Source organism: Phacochoerus africanus, chromosome 3 (genome assembly GCF_016906955.1).
Source record: "Phacochoerus africanus isolate WHEZ1 chromosome 3, ROS_Pafr_v1, whole genome shotgun sequence".
Classification (NCBI taxonomy): Eukaryota; Metazoa; Chordata; class Mammalia; order Artiodactyla; family Suidae; genus Phacochoerus; species Phacochoerus africanus.
The window spans coordinates 32410275-32433571 of record NC_062546.1 but is presented as its reverse complement, the minus strand read 5'-3'; the positions used below and the strand labels follow the sequence as shown (position 1 = coordinate 32433571).

The 23297-nt window shown below is 55.2% G+C and overlaps 1 protein-coding gene across 2 annotated transcripts in view; it reads right to left on the bottom strand.

Annotated features, from left to right (window-relative positions):
- Positions 1-507: 507 nt before the first annotated feature.
- The window catches only part of ACSS1 (acyl-CoA synthetase short chain family member 1), a 38554-nt gene continuing 15764 nt past the window's right edge, over positions 508-23297 (bottom strand). The window contains exons 3-14 of one of the 2 annotated variants that reach the window (XM_047771566.1): positions 15617-15816; positions 13343-13518; positions 12862-13014; positions 9550-9697; positions 8489-8626; positions 6013-6105; positions 4939-5051; positions 4672-4798; positions 4071-4198; positions 3909-3972; positions 1897-2015; positions 508-1276 (exon numbers count right to left, since the gene is read on the bottom strand). In XM_047771566.1, coding sequence (XP_047627522.1) covers positions 1100-1276; positions 1897-2015; positions 3909-3972; positions 4071-4198; positions 4672-4798; positions 4939-5051; positions 6013-6105; positions 8489-8626; positions 9550-9697; positions 12862-13014; positions 13343-13518; positions 15617-15816 — 1636 coding nt within the window. In that variant the 3' untranslated portion in view covers positions 508-1099. The remainder of the gene's footprint in view (positions 1277-1896; positions 2016-3908; positions 3973-4070; positions 4199-4671; positions 4799-4938; positions 5052-6012; positions 6106-8488; positions 8627-9549; positions 9698-12861; positions 13015-13342; positions 13519-15616; positions 15817-23297) is intronic. The other variant, XM_047771567.1, reaches the window with a different exon arrangement.

The following is a 23297-nucleotide window of genomic DNA, read 5'->3' as shown; positions in this document are numbered from 1 at the left end:
AAGCCCAGAGGACCTAAGGCACATCTGAAAAGGGAGAGACTTGAAGCAGGGAGGAAGGGCTGTTTGGGGGACCCCACTGGGGCAGTATTAGTGAGTCCCCGCTTCCCTGAACTGCCCCATGTGTGGAGCGCCCGACCACCTACTGAATGTCCAAGGCGGTGAGGGAGGAGTCTATGCAGGCCACAGCCCAGAAACCATCTGCGAACAGAGCCGCTTCAGGACTGAAAGGTGAGCCCTCCCCATCAGCTGCTTTTATTTATTGATTGATTTTTGTCTCTTTACAGCCACACCTATGGCATATGGAGGTTCCCAGACTAGGGGTCAAATCTGAGCTACAGCTGCTGGCCTAAGCCGCAGCCGCAGCAAGGTGAGATCCAAGCCGCATCTGCAACCTACACCACAGCCCATGGCGACGCCAGATTCCTGACCCACTAAGCAAGGACAGGGATTGAACCCACATCCTCATGGATCCTAGTCGGATTCATTTCCACTGTGCCACAACGCAGCTGCTTTTAGGAGTTAGGGTTCATTACAGAAACCAGGAGAAGTAGAAACACACACCCAAAACAGGTGCTGCAGGCATGAAAGGTTTCAAGATAGCTGAGTTCAGACAGCAGTACAAACATTTCCAATTCGGATTTCAAATATGCCAAACAATACCCAGAACAGACCCTCCGACCCTCCACATCTCCCCACAGGTAGAGGCAAAAAAGGAACTTGTCATAACTTATAAAGAGTGTGTACAAATAAATCCACACATTGCACCTGTGTGTCTACACCATTTTTCTTCTAAAATATAAAAGTATAAAAATAAAATTTTTGCCTTTCATTTCTAGAAATATTGGAAAAAGCATGCCCGCTTCTTGTTCCCAGTCACCTGTGTTGTCAGGAAAGGACATGAGAATGGAGGTGACAGTGACTTTGCACCAGGTGGCAGATTCAGGGCAAGAGGGAGGAAGCTCTCCCTGTCTGAGGACCTGTCGTGGGTTCACAAGTGGAGGGTGGGCGGGACCTCACGTCTTTGCATGAGGGCAGCGCAGGTTCTGTAGGGATGGCAAGAACAAGCCATTTGGGGCTGGTGGGGGCCTGGGCAGCATCGTCACAAAGCCCCTCCCTTGTCCTTGTACTCCTGGTAGGCACTGAGTATCTCCGAGATAACGCTGGGGTCCTCCAGGGTGGTGGTGTCCCCCAGGTCCTGAGCTTCGCCAGTGACAATCTTCCTCAGGAGCCGCCGCATGACTTTTCCAGACCTAGTTTTTGGCAGACGTTTCACCACCTGGCAAAGGAGGCGCAGCGTTAGAGCGGTGGGCCCTCCCGACTCCCTGCCGCGTCCAGAGACAAGCCGGCCGTGCTGAGAAAAGCGGGGCTCTACCCAGGGGAGGACATCCTCCCGCCCCATGGGGACTCCCATGCACCAGCTGCCCGGTGGCCACCCCACTTTTTCTAACACCAGAAGCAAGAGCTGCCTAAGAGGAAAATGTCTTGCTGGGTGTTTGAAATTTGGCATTTAACATTTTCCAATTGCAGGCATCCAACATCAACCCAATATGTTAAGAAGCACAGCAGGGGGCCTTGTCTTTGAAAGAGTCCAGTTCACCCACAGGGACTTCTGGTCACCAGGCACAGGTCAAGCTGGACCCCTGTCTCAGAGGTGCGGCTCCCAGGTGAGGAAAGCTGTGGCCCGGCATTAACAGAAAAGGGAAAAGCCAGTGGGGCTGAAAAGGCAGCCCGGTTCCTCCCGAAACCACACAGGCTGAGGAGCGCCAACCCCACCCAGGCCCGTGTTTACACTCGCAGTTCTCTGCAGCACCTGGCTCTAGCCACCGCCCCATTGAGGGCAGGAAGCAGGAGACTGGACAGCAGAGACACAGCGGCCCCTGGGGTGCATCCACTCACCAGAACCTGGTCGGGCACCGCATACTTGGCAATCTTGTCAGCCACCACCGACCGGAGCTCTTTCACCACCACATCCACGTCCCCTGTGCCATCTTTCAACACGATAAAGGCAAACGCAGCTGGAGGGAGAACAAAGGTTTGGGGGTGTCCGGCCACAAGCCATCTCCCAAGGCAGAAGGCTGCACGCAAATCACCCTGAATCCCAGGGGTTTCAATCAACCTGTGTGGCCACAGGTGCCTTTAGCTGCAGCCCTGAGGGTGCTTTACTGTCTTCACTCACAGTAGAAGTGAGCAGCACATGTGTGGGACCCTGGAGTTGAGACTGCACCTGCACCACGTGGGCTGTAGGAGACTGACTCTCGCCTCTGGGCAGGTGTCCAGCATGGCGGGCACAGCCACATGGCCGCTTAATCATAAGCCCCATAAGTGGGAAATGCAGCTCCCTGGTCACAGTAGCCACATGGAGCCAGAGGCTGACACAGGGCAGCCCAGGTGAAGAGTGGCTCTGTGGCAGAAGGCAGTTCCACTGGGCCACACTGGTCAACCAACACTGTAGCATAAACACTAGGGGTAGTTTTCAGCCCTCCCGAGACTATAGAAGTGGCCTCCACAGGCATCCAGCATGATTCTCCTTGACCCACACGCAGTCACATACACACCGAGTTCCGTTCTCTCCCCATGAGCAGTCCCTGTCCTAGCACCCCTGTGGAGAGTCCTCCTGTTCCCCACTGACCTGCCCTGTCCCCCTCTCCGACCCAGCTCCACACACGTGCAGCCTCCCTAATGATCCTGGACCTGTCCGATCCTGGACACACCCCATCGCAGTCGACCCCCCACTGGTCTGTCTGCCCCTTCTAGCCAGGCCCCTCCAGCACCACAGGGCAGGACTTTGGTCCCTCTCAGGTCTGGGTCCTAGTCACATGAGACCCAGGGGCTCCCCCATCCGATCGAGGGCAAACAGATGTCATGGGGACAAATACATACCAACAGCTTGTACTGCTGTTCATGTTTTGCAAATGGACAAATGCTCAAATTTGTTAGAAATCAGGAAAATGCACATCACCATACTCGACATACAAATTCTCTCCCAAAGCCTGGCGGGCAATACCAGAGCCGCTGAGAATATAGGGAAGGGCTGCTGGTGGGAGCGTGACGTGGCCTGCGGCCCCGGAGACACACAAGCAAGGACCAACCCCCATCTCGCCCCTTGACCCAACAGCCCCCATTCCGGCCTGTTAACAAGGCAGCAGCTTCATGGGCACATCCTCCCTCTGGTGACCGAAAATACTTTTTTAAGCACTTAAATAAATGTTGGCTTGGAGACAGGCAAATAAATAATGGAAGACTGGCACACAGACGTAGCTGAGAAGCAGGAACACTGGGACACACTCTGACACCGGGTGTCCTGACAGCAGGAGGGAGAATTCCCAGGCCTCAGCCAGGCAGCAGAGGTCAGTCTGCCCAGCAGGGGAGCAAAGGGTCAAAGTGTCTGGGTCACAGCAGGCCAGGCAAGGTCAGGTCAGGCTGGATGGCTGCCACATGTCTGGCATTACTACACCCAGGTGGCCCTGCCAGAGGACCTTGGAACCAGGCGTGTCTCCCGTAAGGACCAGATCGATCACTCGCTGTGCTCCCCCTGGCCGTGCAGGAGGACCCGAAGGTCAGGCTCCTCCAAAGTCTCAGGGAAGTCAGGTCGCTTCCAAGCACTGGGTGCTGTGGCGCAGCATGTGCCAGGACATGTGGGCAGCGAGGGGCACCTGGTACACGCCATCCCTGACAGGACCTCCAGAAGTCCCGGGAACAGGAGGGAGCTCCCTGAGCTCAGCAGGGCCACAGAGGCCACAGTGGCTGGGGAGGGGGGGTCCTTGCAGGCTGGCAGAGTGGGGCCTTCCCCAATCCCCCCTTGAGAGGACATGTGAACCGGGAGCCTGACCCACGAGAAACCCTGCCCCCCTCCGATCTTCTTCTCTCCACGGAGCCTGGCCACTGGGAGAGTCTTCGAGGACATGCACCTTCTCCCTTGATGTCATGGGGGTAGCCGATGACGGCAGTCTCCGGCACCGCGGGATGATCGGCCTGTGCACAACAGAGGCAGAGCATGGAGTTGAAACGCCAACTCGGCCCAGCCAGCGGGGACCCCACAGAGGTGCGGGCAAGTGGTCTGCCAAGCTCACCATGGCATCCTCAATCTCTGCTGTCCCCAGCCGGTGGCCACTGATGTTGATGACATCGTCCATCCGCCCTGTTATCTGATAGTAGCCCTCTTCGGTTCGGTACGCCCCGTCCCCAGTGAAGTAGTAACCTGTGCCACAGGGGGACTCAGCGCCACCTCGCGCCTTCCACCAGAGACCCCGCCCTACAGGGGGAAGCGCTCCCAAACTGGAAGACACCGCCAAGGCACTGCGTGGCTGCTGTGAGCAGAGGGGCTGCCAGATGGCAGGGGGTAGGGGGGCCCACAAGTCTTGGAAACTCGAGCCTCCCCAAAAGCTGGCAGCACTGACATGCTTGCAACCAAAAAGCATGGGTTCCCACAGCAAATGTGTACATGAATTCCCACCCGACGACATAACACAAGCCAGGAAAGCATCAAAAGGGAGGCCTGGAGAGGACCGGAGCCCACAGCATATCCAGCTCCACCAAGGAGGTCGCCGAGCTGGGCCCGCTCCCGGCTCACCGGGAAGGGAGGGAGGGGGGGTTCACTTGCGGCCCTATGGGGACCTGGGACCTGATCCTGAGACCCTGAAACGGTGTCCAGCAGTGGCAGGAAAGGCTCACCTGGGAAGGCCTTGAAGTAGGCGTCTATGAACCGCTGGTGGTCTCCGTAGATGGTCCGGGCCATGCCTGGCCAGGCCTGGGACAGGCACAGAGCCCCGGACACATCTCCACCTTCCAGGACCTTCCCCTACAGAGCCAGGAGACAGTGGGGGTGACGGGAAGGAGCAGGGCAGGAGAAGGACACCCTGCAGTGGGTGCCGTGTTGGGGAGGGGGCTGCAGGGAGGGGGCAGCAGAACAGGGCATGTCGGGTAACAGGGGAGGCTCACCTTCTCGTCCATGAGAACAGGGACAATGCCAAACAGGGGCCTCATCGCCATGCAGGGCAGGATGTTCGCCCCCTCCTCCGAGGGCCGTGGAGAGATGCAGATGCCACCCGTTTCTGCAGAAGAAACGTGGGTGGGCCAGGGGCCAGGAGCCAGGGACTCCTTCATCCAGACTGCACAGGTGCCCCCCAGAGTGGGAGGGTGGAACTGCCTGTCTGAGGCCAGGAACCTGCCCCCAGTGACTAAAGGACCTTTGTCTGAGGAGGAACCAGGCTTGGGTGCTGGTTCCCTCCACTGAGGAAGTGACAGTGGAGCTTGGAGCAACGTTGGGCCCCGGAAGCCATGCCCCCAGAGCAGGCGGCTATCGCCTCTCCATCCTGTGCCAGGGAAAGAAGTGCTTCTGGGCCAGGCCACCCCGCCAAACCAAACAAGGAGGAGAACGCCCAGGAATTCTGTCCCCATGTGTTTCTCTGGCTCAGCACTCCCTCAGCCTCCCTGGAGGCTTCACCCTCAGAGACTGTCCCCGAGACTGTCCGGGGAGCGTCAGGACTGCACCAGGACTGCACCACTGGGGACATCCCACCTTCCCTCATTTTCTGGCTTTGAGAAGGACAAGACCTCAGCCAAGTTTATCACATCAGCGGTGGTCTCTTGCCTCCCAAATCCTGATAAGTCAGATACTCCAGAAGCCAGGGGACAAATCGAAACAAAAAGGCGCAGGAAAAGCTCCTTACCCACTAACTGACATTTAGACTCAAGGTGCTGTACACAGCAGGGCCGCCCCGCTGGGCTGTACCTGGTTCAGAAGGTGGCCTTCTGAGGAGGTGGACCTGCGTGAGCACCTGCTCCCGGCCAGGCCTGGGCACCTGCGGGGCTGTGTTGCTCCCTCCGCCCCTACCCAGGGCTGTGGGCAGCGCCCCCACCTTAAAGAGAGGACACTGTCACACCCACGTCTCAGCCTCAGGGCAGCAGCCGCTCCCCCGAGCTTCCTCTCCCCGACACCCGGCTTTCACCACGTGTGCGGGGCCCAGGCGCCTGAAGCCTTGCCCGTCTCCCAGGCCTCGGGGATCTGCTCACCTGTCTGCCACCAGGTGTCCACCAGCGTGCACCGGCCGTCCCCCACCACCTGATGCAGCCACTCCCAGGCCTCGTGGTTGATTGGCTCTCCCACTGAAACCACAGGAGAGAGGCGTTATAAGACCTCAAGGCTAAAACTGAAAAGAGCAGATCTAACAAAGGAAACAAGCTCTGGAATTTTCCTGGAAGACACAAAAGGAGACTGGAAAAAGCAGTGAGACCATCACGTTTATAGCCACCGAAGAACACAAATTACAATGAGATATATTTTCGCCATCAGAGGGTCAGAAATCCAGAAGCTGGCAAGACTGCGGAGGAGACGAGGGCTGGTGGCAGAGCCCACTAGGGCCGACACATTCTCCTGCCCCTGGAGAGTGTGGCTCCCGGAAACCCACCCTCCAGTAGTGGACATGGACAAGGATGTTCCCGCGGCCGAAAGCTAAAAACTGTCCACGGAGCACAGTGGACAGGGAATCTTGGCACATTCGCAGAGTGGGACCCCACACAGCGTGGAAGCGAGCAGCTGGGGTCAAAGCCAAGCAAGGGCAGCACATGCTGCAGGAGCGCAAGTCCACGGCAGCCAAGAACAGGCACCTCAATCCACGTTGAGCAAGGTCATGGGGCCTGGGGGGCTTCTGCGGGGCACGCCGAGCCCTGGGGGCTGAGGATATCTGGCTACATGGATCTTGAGCTCCACAACAAGGTAGAGCCACTTGGGAAGCTGCACCGCTGTTATATCAACAGCACAGCTCATAGCACAACGTGATCTCACTCCCCTTAAAGCAAACATTTCGGAAAAGAGCTGTGTCTGTGCCAGGAGCACCCATGGGGACGCCAGCCTGCAAGGCCACATTCCAGTTCTTTCTTTTGCCAGCAAGAATCCATCTGTGTGCACTTGTGAGATTGAAGGTTAAAATTTCACAAAGAAGTAAAAACCCTGGATAACAGTCCTGGGAGACCTGGGTTCTGCTGACAGCAGAACTGGGTGAAGTGAGCGTGCAGAGCCTCGCGGTGCTGTGCAGAGTGACCCAGTGGCCCCGGGTCGGGTCAGCTGTGTGGCTGCTGTTGGGGACCAGCACTGGCCCAGGCTTGAGGGCCTGGTGCCAGCATGGTTCACTGCCCCTGACAGAGTCATCCTGGCTCACACACTGTTTAACTGAGATGTCACGTGAACTAGAATGGCCTGTATGGAGTCAGTCAAACACATACTGGACATCTGCTTCAATAACTAAAGAAAGGGCCACATTGACCAGAAGTAAAGAATGTGTTTGAGGAGTTCCCGTCATGGCTCAATGGTTAACAAACCTGACTAGCGTCCATGAGGATGAGGGCTCCATCCCTGGCCTTGATCAATGGGTTAAGGATCCAGCGTTGCTGTGGCTGTGGTGTAGGCCGGCAGCTATAGCTCCAATTCGACTCCTAGCCTGGGAACCTCCATATACCGCTGTTGCGGCCCTTAAAAAAAAAAAAAAAGAATGTGTTTGAAGAGAGGCAGCGCCTCCCTTCCCGGAACATCAATGCTGGTCCTCCTGTGATGATAAGACTCCCTTCCCAGGCGCCGAGGCTGTCCTGGCCTGCTGGGTCTGTCTTTTTTGATGCCTTGAAGGAATGTATCCCTGCTTGTTTGATGTTCTCTGTCCTGATAAGACATAAAACTGTTGAAAACCCTGCTTCCCTGGAGCAGTTCCTCAGAACCATAGTCCTCAGCTTGGCTCGGATAAAACTTTCTTCTCTTCTTGCTATAGATGGTTACTGATTATTCTCCTTGACAGGACCTGGGACCCAGGAAACCCCCGCAGGGCTCTACTGTTGGTGCTGATTATGCGGCAGGGGTGCCCGCGAGCAACACAGAGCCCTGCCGGCCTGTGAGGCTCCCTGGTGTGGCCTGGTCCCAGCCCATGTGGAGCAAGGACCACTGGAGCCCCACTCCCCCAGCAGCAGAGTATTCTGGGTACCTCTTGTCATCTACATCCTGCTTCCTTAGCCACCCATTGCTCTGCCAGAGAACAAGCCTGGAACCTTCCACCTCCCAGGAGCATCTCAAGTCAAGGTAACCCAGGTCACCTTTCAGAAAGGCTTTCATGTGACTTGATGACATCTATCAAAATTACCAGTGCAGATAACCTTTATCTCGCAACTCCCTCCTGGAAACAGGCACAGTGTGAACAGCACCCAAGGGCAGAGTGGCACTGATGACAGAGCTGGGAACAGCAGGGGTGAAACCCCTGCAGCCGCTAGGGAAAGGGCTCGGGCCTGACCTTCCCAGGCTGGTGTTTTCATAATGAAGAAGGAGCACAGAAAAGGTGACAACACTGAGCCCCAGACCCTGTGCAGCTGTGGGCTCCAGGGAGGGGCTTCCAGGCGGGACATCTGCTTTCTCCTGGCTGCAGCTGTATAGTGTGAACACAGCACAGACACAGCCTTCAAGAAGTCTGCCCTGGCTCTGACGGCACACACACTCTCGTGCATCGCTCACCTGAGCCCAGGGTCCGCAGGGAGGAGCGGTCGTACTTCTTCACCCAGGAGTCACTGTATTTGAGTAGCAGCCGGAAGGCCGTCGGGGCACCATAGAACTGGTTGATCTTCAACCTCTGCACTGTTTCCCAGTACCGACCTACGAGAAGCCATGTTCCAATCAATGTGAGACCTGCCACACGGCACCTCCAACAACCTCACACAGAATCAGCCCCCATTACTGTGCACTGAACACATGCAAACACCTGTGGCATCCGTCACTGTGATGGGCAGGGCTGCCTGTGGCGGCCATCTCCCAGCACAGCCCACGTGGGTGCTGGAGGCTCTGCCTGGTCCAGGGCACTGAGCCATGTGCTGACACCCCATGTGCTGACCCACATGACACAGTGAGGAATCGTGTCAAAGGGATGTTCCCATGAAGCAGCCCTAATGCAGAACTAGCATTCGGCTGCATTTAAATGGTCTCCAGTGGTGACCAATGCTTCCCCTGGAGCAAGGCAACTGCCCAGGACACACACACCCCATTTCCCACCACCCCCAACTCGTGCTATCGCTCTGACGTGGGAGGCTGGGGTCACCTGAGACAGGCTCTCGATCCCTAGCCATGCCTCTGCATGTGCTCCCAGGAGCTCTGGCCCCCGAGGGAGGCTGAAGAGAACCAAAGGGAGGTGACAAAGGTTACAGACATGGAACTGCCTGCACTGTGGACCACTTGGGCGAAAGCCTCAGCAGAGCTGCCAACATTCAGTCATGTTGGAACAACAAGCACGCGAGGAAGATGCCAGGTGACCTCACTTTATGGCAGTGGCTCCAGGCCACACACCACACTCTACCCAAGTGGCCTGAAGGCGCAGGCAGCAGAGAGCCCTTGGCTGGGGACCCAGGAGGCGGGCCACTGGCCTGGGCTTTGAGGAAGGTGGCCACAGAGGTGAGGACACTAGATGGGTGGCCTTGCAGAGGCGTCCATTGCTCATGTGATGTCACTGCACAGCCCGGCAGCTGTGCCACAGGAACCCACCGCCATGCCCAGCACACCCTCTCTGCACCCCCCACAGGCCTTACCAGCATCAGGATAAACTGGGGTGCTCTCAAAAAGGACGCTGGTCGCTCCATTGCAGAGGGGCCCATACACCACATAGCTGTGTCCCGTGATCCAGCCGATGTCGGCCATGCAGCCAAAGATGTCTCCTGGCCGGTAGTCAAACACTAGCTGCAGAAACAGGAGGAGAGGCTGTCAGAGGCCCCACATCACAGGGGGTGTTCTGTCACGGAGGCCCAGCCGCTCCCATGGCCACCGAGAACAGGAGGAGGGAGGGCCTGGCAACCACATTAGAGAAGGTGGGATTACCGGTAACAGCAGCACCAGATACCTGCAGATGATGGCAAGGGGAGCCAGACCCGGAGGGTACACTGTGTGAGCCCAGGCCAAGCCTATCTGCAAGGTGCTCATCCCAGGATGGAGTGGGGGTGGGGGGCATGAGGGCCTTCAGGGAGCTGAGACGTCCACATCCCTACACAGGTGGTGGCCACACGTGTGCCCTCAATGAAACTCCATCTAGTTGAGTCTTGTCTAAAAGAAGAGCACCTTTCTGCATTAAGTTATGCACTAATTGTTTTAATTCTTTAAAAACCACATAAAACAAAAGCCAAAAATATTAAGACGTGCAGCTTCTGAGAGTCTCAGAGGAGAGACACAGGAGTCTCCTATTCCTGCCGATTCTGGGTCCGCCTGCCCGTTTGCAGGATACACTGAGAACAGAGGGCCACACAGCCAGGCGCTGCAGCTGACAATGTACAAGGAGATGGAAGGGATGGCGGAGAGCCCACAGGTTGGACATGGCTTAAAAGCCTTGCCAAAAACTGTCAGCGGGCAGGAGTAAGCTACAGGGTCTCAGGGTGCACATTTAAGTGACAGAGCAAGAAAAACAGGGCAGGGGCACCGTCAAAGTCAGGACGTGGGACAGGGCGCAGGCTGTGGTCACACAGGCCACGAAGTGGGTTCTGTGTGAGGCCGGTGACATCCCGTTTTTTGACTAAAGTGGGTTTTCCTGCCAATAATTCATAAACCACACATTTGATTTTGGTGGCCTTCTGTATCTGTGTTCTATTCTGCAATCCCTGGGCCAGTGGCCCACTCTCCTGCTGAGTTTCTCCAGGAGTTTCCAGACAGCACAGTGGTCTCAGGTCAGCCAGGCCCTGTGGAGTCTCCACCCAAGGGGGAGGAGGAGACTTTCCAGGACGACTGCACCTCCACCACACGGGTAACACAAGACGCCGCAGCGTTTGGGAACCGCCGGGATTTTTATACAACATGAACCCACACAGCTGTCTCTCCAGGGGCAGGTGCGCTCTCTCCCTGATGTTCCTGGGAAGAGAACAGGTACCTGGGGCCAGCCACGCTCCAAAGGGCGCCTTTACCCACCTGCACACCCCGAAAACCCAAAGAAACCAGCAGTCCAAATAGCTTCAGCTCGGGCAGGCTCACAGACACACACGACATGTGCACACACACACTCATGCACAGAAGGCTGAAAGTTTCCATTCCTGATGCTTCAAAAACCCTCACTGGGGAGTTCCTGTTGTGTCTCAGCAGTAACAAACCCAAGTAGTATCCATGAGGATGCAGGTTCAATCCCCGGCCTTGCTCAGTGGGTTAAGGATCCAGCGTTGCCGTGAGCTGTGGTGTAGGTCACAGATGTGGCTTGGGTCTGGCATGGCTGTGGCTGTGGTTGGCAGTTACAGCTCGGATTCAATCCCTAGCCTGAGAACCTCCATATGCCGAGGGTGTGGCCCTAAAAAGACAAAACAAAACAAAAAATCTCCCTATATTAAAGAGACACTCACAAGATGGCCCCGTCCCTATATTCCCACTTCTTTTGCTCATGTAAACAGTGTCCTGGTAACACTGGAAAACAAAAGCTGAAGAGTCATTCACCATGTTACAGCTTCCTGAATGCTAATTTTGCTATAAACTGACAGAAACAATTTGACCCACACTCTGGCTTTTCTGGTGTTAGGTCTCAGTAGTTACATTTTCCAAATGTTTTGACTTACAGGATGTGTCAGTCTTTGCAATACAACCACAAAGAGGTGTTTTCAAATGAGAACAGACCTGTGACTTGCTCACAGTCACCCAGCAGACAGAGACAACTGCCTTAACATGGACTTGGGTCAGGCTGGGCCTGCTTCTGTACCACATCTGTCCCTCTGCCTCACGTCCACACCCTCAGCACTGTTCTTGAGCGGCCGCCACTCTCAGGCTACGTGTCTGCTTCCAGCACCCACTCCTCATCTGTCCTCCTGCGCTCATCTGTGGGGTCCGCCTCCAGGTGACTGGAGCCCATCCAGTCAGCACCTCCCACCCCCACCCCCACCACAGCGACTGAGTGGACCCTGGCCCTGAACCCTGGCCAGACTGTGGGCGTTCTCGGCCCCCAGCCCTGCTTGGATGGGTTTGAAATTCCTGATCACCTGGCCAGGTAGCTCCCCGCTGCTGGCACCAGCTGGGCCGAGTTCTGCCTTTGGCCAGAGAGAGTCACTGGGACATGTCAGCCACTCCCCAAGAACACCGGGGATGCATGTTAACTGACCACCCACATTTATTTTTTTAACAATTTCATTTTTTATTTTTAGGGCCATACCTGCAACATATAGAAGTTCCCAGGCTAGGGGTCGAATCGGAGCTGCAGCTGCCAGCCTATACCACAGCCACAGCAATGCTGGACACCAATAAGAAAGGTCAGGGATCGAACCCACATCCTCATGGATATTAGTCGGGTTTGTAACCTGTGGAGCCACAACGGGAACTCTCTGCCCCCGCATTTAAACGAGTGCTGATTTTTAAGTGCATTCACTGGAATAAAAACCGTGCCAGATCATTTGCTTTGTAATCCTTAAAGGATAATCCCCTGTAATGCAATTTCCATGCACTAAATTTAAGTCTCCTCATAAAAGCATATCATCTCAAAACTCTTCCTTTCAAAATGTGGCCTCAATGAAGCAAGCCTAGAGGTCACAGCACTTTTAGGAACCCAGGAAAATGTTCTACTTTCTTTTATAATCAGCCAAAAAAAGTCTCTTAAGTGGAAGAAAGCATTTTAACAAATAATAGTAACATACAAAATTGTGTGGGGGAAGGGCCGGGGAGGCCAGAGCCTGGGCTCCAGCACGCCAGGCAGGTGGCTGGGGGACTCGGCACACGCATGACATGGCTAAAGACCCTCGGCAGATGCGGGCCAGGACCAAGGCCCTTCACAGGAGGACAGAAAGGGTGCCTCCCACCCACCCCCAATGCACTATGCCAGGATTCGAGGCCCTGCCCTGCACACACAAGTGGACACTAGTGGGAGCTCAAGCCCCAAGGGGCGGCCTTACCCGGTGTGTCAGGGCGGCATAGAGCAGGTAGCCTGCCTGGGTGTGGACGAGTCCCTTGGGCTTCCCGGTGCTCCCCGAGGTGTACAGCAGGAAGAGCGTGTCCTCGCTGCCCATGCTCTCCGGGGCACACACGGGCTCCTCCTTGGCCATCTCCTGGGAGGGAGAAGACAGACGCCAGTCCAGAACCATTCCCCCCCCTCCACCCGGCCTCCCCTCCATCCCACTCCCGCTGCTGTCTCTAGTCCCCCCCCGCCCCCAGGTCTGTTCCCGGTAAGAGGATGGGGCCAATCGCTGCCTCTGCGGTGAGTGTTTCACTAGGTTTGGGGACTCTGCATCCCATCTTCCCAACCAGGCTGAAAGCCCATGAGACACCACAGGGGAGCCCCAGGCATGGCTGGGGGACCAGGCTGAGAACCACAGACAAGACTCAGTTAATCCCATAACAACCGCTTCTCAACTACACACAGGGAGGTGAACCCACCTGCTCGAGGGGGATGTCCAGGTTCCCCATGGGAACCTTGTTGTCTGTCCTGTGAGCTACCAGGACATGCTGGATGCTGGGGCAGAGCTTCATGGCTTCGTCCACGATCCTCTTCAGCTCCACCACGCGCCCTCCCCGGAGTCCTTGGTTGAAGGTGATGAGCACTTTGCACTTGGCTATCGAGACAAACACAACCACTTCCGGTCAGCTCCTCCCGACTCTGACCTTTACAGCCCAGACGGCTGGGTGTGATTGAGAAAGCCTGTCCTTGAGCAGAGGCCACCCCAAAAGGGAGGGTTCTGTCTGCTTCACGAACTTCCTGCTCAGTGCAGAGCCACAGACTCTTGCCAGTTCTGGGAGGGGTAACTGGAGATGTCACCCCAGCTCTTCCAGACTTCTGATCCCTCCCCTCTGCTGGGGGCTTCCCGGGTGAGGGCCTCCAGGACCACCCGCCACCGAGCCCCAACCCAGGATGACCGGAGGGATCAGGGCTGAGGTGGCCCAAGGAAGAGCCTGGCACAACCATGCAGCTCCTGTACTGACAGCCACGCTGCCGGTGGACCTGTTCCATGTTGGCACCAAGGGCTGGTTGGGGGCAGAAGTCCCAGGAAATCGCCTGACCTTGGGGGTCACCTGACCAGGGGCCCCAGTGCCTTCCCTGGTTTCCCTGTGGTCTGAGCCCTGGGCACCCACTGAGGAAGCTTCCCGGCCTCACTCCCCACAGCGCTTCCCAGGGCCACCTCCCCAGTGACCTGCCTGCACTTGAACTCTCATCTCAGGGCCAGCTCCTGGGGCACCTGTGTGAGGCGCCAACCTCCCCAACCTTTGCAGTCTGACAGGGTTCTTAGAGACTCGCAACCTCTCTTCTCCCTGACTGCTTGGGGTGCTAAGGGCAGAGTCATTAGCTCTGCAAGCCAGACCCCGGCCACACACCCTGTCTACTCCTCAGACCTTGGCAATCGGTCACCCTGGGGAAATGAAGTCAGATGGACTAAGCCTTCCTGAGAGTCCAGGCCCACGTCCCCAAGCAGGAACTATCCAGGGCAGGAAGGGAGGAGGCCCAGCAGGTGGAACGGGACCCGTCTTGAGGGGATGAGAGACAGAGGAAGCTCAGGACCCCTGGAGAGGAGAGCAGGCCCCACACATCCTTGGGGCCAGAATCCCGGCCTTTGTGACACAGGCCTCACTTCCGGGGCCATCTGCGTGAGGCAGGAATCTCCAGGCGCCACACGCTCATCCCCAGGAGGTGCTAGGGGAGGGGGCACATCCCTCTGAGGTCCCCAGGCCAGGCATCGGATCTGAGGCAAGAACATAGCTGTACCACAGGCAGGGCGAGCACAATGCTCTGTCATTGGCGGAGCTGCGGGGTGAGGGGGGGAACCTCCCTTTTACCCCCTGGTTCTTGACAGGCCTCAGCATCTGTATTTGTTTTCAATTGCTCCCACAGTCAATTACCACAAATTCAGCGACTCAGAACACCCATTTTTTTGCTCATAGTCTGGGTGAATCTGGCAGGGTTCTCTGCTTAGTCTTATAGCCAACATCAAGGTGTGGGGGCAGGGCTCGGGCCTGGAGGCTCTTGGGGAGTCTGGTCAGGGTGCTGGCAGAACTCCTTCCCTATGACTGTGCAACTGGGGCCCCATTTCCTTGCTGACTGTCGTTCAGGGGTCGTTCTGAGCTTTCAGACCCACCCATACCCCCAGTGCACGACCTCCTCATTCTCAAAGCCAGCAAAGGCAGGTCAAGTCCTTGTCCCCCTCGGAACCTCTCTGACCTCCCCTCTGCCTCACGTCTTCTGCATCAACCGGAGAAAGGTCTCTGCCTGTAAAGGCTCAGGTGGACAGACGGGGCCAACCTGCATCATCTCCCCATTTCAGGTCCCATCGCATCTGCAGAGGCCTTCTGCCATGGAAGGTACACATTCACAGGTTACGGGGGGTTAGGGCGTGGACCCTGTTCAGCCTTCGATTCCGCCCCCACAGCACCTCCCAGAGCCGTTCTCCACCCTCCCACGCCTCCCTCTCTCTGCTCCTCACACAGCCTAAAGCAGGAGGGAAAAGGAAGACAAGGGGTCAAAGGCCAGGCCGGGGACCAGGACCCTGGAGTAGGACAGACTAATGGGGCGGCTACCTGCTCATGGGGAGACTTCAGCCATGTGTGTCCCTGGAAGTGTCTGTCATCTGCACGGGTGACTTTCAGGAATGGGTGGCCACTCTAAGCCTAAAGGCCAGAGGCCCCAGGTTTCTGCATCCCTCCCACTGCCCGCGTGCTCACCATCATTGATCCTCCCAGCCAAGGACCCCGCACTGAAGCCAGCAAAGATGACGGTGTGGACGGCTCCGATCCTGGCGCAGGCCAGCATTGCAGCCACGGCCATAGGAGAGACGGGCATGTAGATGGCCACACGGTCCCCTCGGCAGACTCCATGCCTTTTGAGTGTGTTGGCCAGGCGGCATGTGGTCTCCAGCAGTTCCCTGGGCACAAGGAAGGGAGGGCCACAGGGGGGCGGGGAGGTCAGAATGCAGAGTAATTTGGGTGGAATAACTCTGCTAATTGCAGGCAGTGGACTCCCCGCCAGCCTGGGGCAGAGCCGCCATTTGAAACTTGTTGCACGGAAGTCTCTTTTTTTTTTTTTTTTTGGTCTTTTTAGGGCCACACCCGCAGCATATGGAAGTTCCCAGGCTAGGGGTCAAATTGGAGCTGCAGCTGCCAACCTACACCACAGCTCACGGCAACACAGGACCCTTAACTCAATGAGCAAGGCCAGGGATCGAACCTACATCCTCATGGATATTAGTTGGGTTCGTTACTGCTGACAGGAACTCCCGTGGAAGGCTCTTTTCAGAGGACTACGTTCTAACTCTGTGTGCTGGCGCTGACACAGATTCATGGCCACACTGCTGAGGTAATCTCCTCTCCTGCGTCCACTGAGAGCAGGGCTTCTCAGAAACTGGGGTCATCCGAGCCCCGAGGCTTCCGGACATGTCTGCCCCGAGGGGCCCCAGTTCTCTGGGTTAGCACAAGCACTGCCGGGCAGGGGACCCCCAACTCTGCGAATCCATAGTCACTTGGGGAACAGGCAGCCCAAAGCCCTGGGGCAGGACTGGGCGGTAATGATAGAGGTGGAGCTGGACAACTAAATAGTCAGTTTAGAAATCCCACTAGGAGACTAAAGATAGAAAAGGAACTTAAGGGAGTTTGGGAGACTGCTGCAAGCTAATGACCACTCGAGAGAAGAATCCAGTAACCAAGCAACAACCAGAATATTGTGAAACTAAACAGACTTCCTCAGGCCACTACCAAGGAAAAACGTGTACAAGGCCTGCGCTTGGCCTGGGGAGGTCTATACGATACAGAACCCTAAAAAACTGCATCTCTGCATGTAGCCAAGACAGGAATATAGGGGAAAGGGGATGTCACACTGAGATGAATTACCATATTTAGTATTTAGTAATGTATATTCTAGGTACCATACATGTGATTTAAAGAGGCATTCCCAGGGAGTCCATACAGGGTTAAAGGAGGGACTAATGATATAAACCTTGACAGCTATCCCAAAATGAGGAGGAAGGTGGTCTTATCCCCTCCCCACTTCTTCTTTGAGTATAAAATGGAACCCTCTTTGTTCTGGGGCAGCACTCCCTTGCCAGCCCACTTGTGTCTCTCACAAGCGTCCTGTGCTAAAAAACTCACCCTTCACCTGCCACTCTGCCTCATATTCAAGTCCTTCTGCAACAAGACAACAGAAGCTGAGCTTCAGTAAGTCCTGGCACCAGGTGAGAGGTTTTAATTAAAAGACAGTGGGTTGGAGTCCTGAGAAGGAGTGCGTTTCAGTGAGAGGCCCATTTCCTTCCTGTTCTCTGCCAGGCATGGGACACTCGCACCCTGGCCTCCAGCACCCACAGCCCCTGCCTTCACTCCCAGGCGTATCACGAGGCTCAGCCTGCCAATCAGAGTGCGGCACCCCCCTGAGCAAACAAGCTGATTGGATTGGGGTTGGCACGTGACCCAACCTAGTCCAATCAGAAAGGATGACAGCCGGCTCCAGAAACCAGGAAGACTCTACGGCCATACCACCCTGAACACGTCTGATCTCATCAGAAGCCAGGAAGAAAAGTACAGGAGGGCCGAAGCAAGTGGATGCTAAGTCCAGCAAGTTTCCCCATGTGGTCACATTGAACTCAGCTTCACACATGACTGAATAGTTCCCATTTTTGCTGCACTTGTTTTACTGTATTTGTTATTTCACAGAAAGAGTAGGCACTGAAGGGCAGAATGAGGCCACCCCGCCCATGTGGCTCTACCCACTGGCCAGAAGCATTCAAGGTCACTCTATGCTCAAAGGCCCAGAAAGGGGCAGCCTTGCAAGGGCTCCAGGAAAGGAGCCCTTTTCTGAGGGATGATGGCCCTTGGGCAAGACCATTGGAGAGCCAATCACTAGTACAACCAAGCAGGACCCTGGGGGGCCTTCTTGGGACAGATCCCCCCTCCCACATCCTACCCAGTACCCAGATAATAGTATCTAATGCACATTCTTGAATTGCTTTACAGATGCTGACACCACCACCAAGTGGAAGAAATTAACTACCTGATGACCATGAGCATGTAGCCCTGAACTACTGGCACCCAAAGATTGATGTTAACCCCTGTGACACGGCCCTGCTACCTCACCATCAACCTATCAGAACTGTGCACGAGCTGATCACTTACCCTGGGGGTCCCTCCCTCACCTGGCCTTTAAAATCGCTTTCCTGAAACCCACTGAGGAGTTTGGGTGTTTTGAGCACCAGCTGCGCTGGACTCCTCGCTTGCCCTGCAGTAAATGCTTTCCTTCCTCACTGCCTGGTGTCAGCAGATTGGCTTTGCTGTGCAGGGGCAAGCGGACCCAAGTTTGGTTCAGTGACACAAGTGTAGCCTGCGCTCTGCTGCCGCTCCTGCCCAGGCCAGCACATCACCTCTTGGGCAGGACCCCATCCTTTCTCCTTCAGGCTTGCAGAAGGACAAAAGCGCCATTTGGTGGCACCCCATCCACCCTGCATCTGGGCTTGTGATGAAAGGAAAAGCACCCCAACAGCCCCCAACTGCAAACTCCCCAGAAGCAGGGCCCAGAAACACACTTTCTGCATTCAGGGAGAGGACTAAGACGACCTGTGATAGCGCAGACAAGGCAGGTGTGGTTATAAATGGGAACTTAAACCCAGCGCACATGCCATTTCCACCAGCTCTAAAGCCTTAAGCAGTCTGCAGAGACAGAGGCTTGAGTGTGTCAGAGATCAGTGGGGATGAAATCCAGTCCTTTTTCTGCCGACAGAAGGCGGCATTTTGAGGTCAAAGAAGGAATGGAACAGCCCGGAGAGGCCTGGGTGAGCTTTCTACAGCAGCTGCACAGGCACAGGAGCCCACCTTTCCAGCTGCCATGAGATCACCCGAGAAACAGCAGGCCCCTCCACCAGGTGTAACTGTCACAAGCGTTAATGAGAAGAGTCACCTACTCAGCGCTGTGCAAAACATTCAGTGGAATTATCTTTACCATCAAGTGTCTTTCTTTGAAATTGTTTTCTAAAATGACTAAAATCAACTAACTCACTTTGGTGAACTGGTAAGATGTTTAAAAAATTCCATTCTAGGCACCATGACAGAAGAAATGAGAGGGAGCGTGTCCTCCTGCCACCTGGCTCCAACCAGGCAATAAGGGCACAGGGAGACTGCGAAGGGCACTCACACCTTGGCTTGGCAGTACAGCTGCTGAGGGCAGCCAGGAGCAGCTTTCTGGGAAGGCTGGCCATGGAGAGGAGCAAGGCCATGAAGGGGAAAGAATTCCCTTCAGGGGTAGAAACTGCCTGGCAGTCGGCGCTAGGCAGTTGACTTGCAGCCCCAGGAAGGTCTGGAGACCAAGCTGAAGGAGCCCGTGTCCCTGAAGGATTGAGGGACCTCAACATGCACCTTGGAACTGAGTCTAATGGGTCCCACGCTTTCACTGCTGCAGCCAGAAAAGTTTCTGATAAAGAATCTGATCCCAGTAAATCTCTTGTGTTCATCCTCTTCCCATCCACTCTGCCAAGGCCATAAAACTCAAGGTCGGAGAGATCCTTGAAGCCTCCCTGGGGTTCAAATCTCTTGCTGCCACATTCCTGGCCATAGCCTCCAGCCTCTGCTCAACCATCACGTTGCTGAGAGTCACCCGCACAGCTCTGCCTCTTTGTCACTTCAGTAGAGAGTCTCCCAAAAATCCGGCCAAGATTTGTACTTGCTCCACTTCCACCCCTCGGTCCCAGCTCAGCCCTTTAAAGATCTCCAGGATAAATCTAATTTGTCATTCAATGACAGCCCTTCAAATTCCTGAATACCCCCCACCCCCAAAGCCTTTTCTCTCCCAGGTTCTCTGGCCCAGCCCACTGCGACCCCACACCCACTCTCTAGAAACCTCCAGGTTACCCAGTGGAAACCAGCATTCCCACGGCGTCTGCCTGGGTCAGAGCATGGAGCCCAGACCCTTGACTCCAACTCTATGTTTAACTATGTAAATGAAGAACACATTAATTTTTAATGCCTGGCACAGGTGGCCCCAAATCAACAAGAGGTCACTAACCCATCAGCCATCCCCACACACGGATCAGGACCCTTTAACCAGGGCTTTTACATATCACAGTCTTGGAATTAATTTTTTTTTTTCTTTTAGGGCTGCACCTGAGGCATGCGGAAGTTCACAGGCTAGGGGTCGAATCAGAGCTACACCTGCCGGCCTATGTCACAGTCACAGTAACACTAGATCCAAGCCATGTCTATGCTCTACACTGCAGCTCATGGCAATGCCAGATCCTTAACCCAATGAGTGAGGTCGAGGATTGAACCTGAATCCTCATGGATCCTAGTTGCGTTCGTTACCCCTGAGCCAAGACAGGAGCTCCTGGGGAAAAAAATTTTAAATTGGACTTTTCAGACTATCCAGTTTGTCCCTATTTGATTCTATCTCAATTTCTACTCATCTTTCCAGTTAACCCATTATTTTTTTTAACTTGAGTTTTTCATTTTAAGCTTTTGCTTTTCATTAGCCATCTCCTCCAGACATACATCACTGGAAAATATGGTCAGCAAACCTAGGTCTTCAAAGCAGTGGAAAAATTAAGTGTCATTCAAGCCATCCTGTTACTCCAGGTACTCAAAAATCGTTCAAAAGCTGTTCTTGGATATTTCTGACTTCTCAGACTTTCATAAACTGAAATGCTACTGTTTCTGTATCAAAAAGATAACGCAGCCACCCAGTAACCAGTATGACCAGTGCTTTGGGCTGTCGCTGCAGGAAACACTGGCTTCCTCCTTGCCCATGGGATCTTTCCAAGGAACAGTGACATGCAGCTTTTTGAGTAATGGTCTCAACAAAATGAGTTAGAGTTCTAGTTTCCGGTGCAAAGAGTTTGTTACTAGGGTTCTGAATAAGGTATCTACATTTGCCTGTGACATAATCTCCTCAGGGCCTCACCTTCCACGTGGTCACAGACAAATGACAGGCACACACACCAGCAAAATGCTGCCTGGCCTCGGGGGAGGGAGGAGACCTTCAGGAGCCAACTCTTCAGCTTCAGCTAAAAGAACACCTGTCCAGTGCTAATCCACCAACGACAGGTATTTGTAACCAACGTGACATCCACCTCAGGGCAGAAAGAAGAAAGGCAACTCTGGGCCACCTCAGTCCAAAACGGGACAGTCCCAGGGGAAGCAAGGCAAGGCCTAAGATAAGCCACTCGAGCACACTCATGCACAGGTGTATGTGCGTATGCGTGCGTGCATGGGTGTGTGTTGCACACGTGGGTGTGCATATGTTAATAGGTATGTGCGCAAGTGTTTAAGAAACACACTGAGCAAGCAGATGTGCTGCTTGCTCTGATGACTCTGGCTCTCAAGCTCGCTCATAAACATTAGCTCGGAGATGCTGTCATTCATCGCCCATCTACCCCCTGAATACGAGCTTTTCTCAGGCGGGTATGTGGCTTGTTCACTGCCTTCCTTGCGGCATCCAGACCCGGGCCCAGCTGAGAGAAGGTGTGCGCCGAGTATGTGCTAAATGGATGAGAATGGCAGGTAAGTGTGAAAGGAGAGCGCAGGTGGCACAGGGCAACCGGAGCCCAAGAGAGGGTCACCCTGGCAGGAAATGTCCCGCCCATCCCCCCAACCCCAGAGAGCAGTGGGCCGACCACTCACTGACAAGCCAGCCCCTGGCTACCGTCCTGGGCATTTTCTTCTGCCCATAAGGGAAGGAACTGGAAACCATGTCAACATGAGTGGAAGGCCTGTGATGGTCACATCTCTCACCAGCAGTGCTGAGGGCAGGGTCCACCTCACATTCCAGATGCAGCACCTGACAGACACCCAATTTCACAGACTCTTCTCTAGACTGTGATGTTCCCTTTGATGACCCGTTTCTGGAAGTTGGAGGTGGTAAGAGAAGAAGGCAGACACAGTAAGAGGGACCCTTCCCCCATCGGGGGAAGCTGCCAGGCCCAGACCAACACTGCCCCCCACTCCCCCACCCCCAGCAGACTGCCACTCAGTCTGATCTCACCCTGCTGCTTATGCCGCCAAGAGAACAGAAGCCGGAGGAACTCAGCTGACCCGATCAGGCTCACAACCCCATTTCGAAATGCCTCCCACATTGTTTTATTTCATGACCATGACCTTGGACAAAGAGAAGCTGCAGTGAAATATGAAGAAGCAGCCCACATCAACACAAAGCTTCCAAGCTGCCACCGTCAAGAAAGGGGCACACTGAGCATTCGCAGAAAACAGGAGCTGAATCACCACTGCTGGCACCAGGTTAGCGGAGATGTTGGGATCCCTCAAGCTGCGTGTTTTCTCAATTTCTTACCAAAAAAAAAAGAATTCTCCCTTAGGCTTTGCCACACTCTGAGGAGCGTTCTGGACTCAGAGAGTCTCCCTCTATGGAGATACAGGGTCCCCCAGGTCCCCATACACCCAGGCCCTTGACTGTCCCAGACACAGAGCAGCCTAGTAACAGGACCAAAGGGGTCACAGGGATTCCTGTGGTCTGAGTGTGCGTGGGACCCTAACCCCCAAAGATGATGCACTGGGGGGGGCCTTTGGGAGGTAAAGGTCATGAGGTTGGAGCCCCCTGATGGGACAGAGAGATGCCATGGAGCCCCCAAGAAGCAGGAGACCATGCGGGCACTTGACCCTGGACTTCCAGCCTCCACAACAGTGAGAGAGAAGCTTCTGTTGTGTGTAAGCCTCCAGTCAGTGGTGTTCTGTTATAGCCTAACAGACTCCAGCCAGGACCAAATGCCAAGTCCAGGCATGTACAAAGGCATCCCATAACCAGTAGCTATAATTACTGCAGAAAATAGCAGAAAAAGAAAATCAGTGTTTCCTTAACAGCAGCAGAGAGAATGAAAATGCGTTTGCTTTTGTGTAAATCTCAGGCACTGGAATCTTTGGCTTAGAGGGAATGAGAGCCTCCAGTATGTCCAAATGCGGTTGGAGAATCATCTCCTGCAGGCCCACCTGCCCCGCGCCCTGCAGTGGGTGTGGACGGTGGAGTGGGGGTTCTGAGAATGACACATCATGCAGGGCTGCTGCCAGCTGCAGGTCTCAGGCACTTGACTGGGGCTCCAGGAGCCTGGAGGGAAGGCAGCCGCACCTGCCATGCTCTGTGCACCCCACCCATCCATCACCTGTCGTGTCACCCTGCCACCCCCACCAGCTGCCCCACTGCCACCCACAGTGCACAAGGACCTTCCCCTCCAGGCCAGCCTTGGCCACCCACAGGCCCACAGCCTCCTACCCCCTTGTGTTACTGCCCAGAGCACCCTCCACCTGCCCGCCAGCCCCACCCCACTCACAGTGGCTCCAGTATGAGCCAGCGACGCCTAGGCACACCCATGGGCCCCTCACCACAGTCCATGGGCTAGGAGCTACCATCACCCACCCCATTTTCCAGATG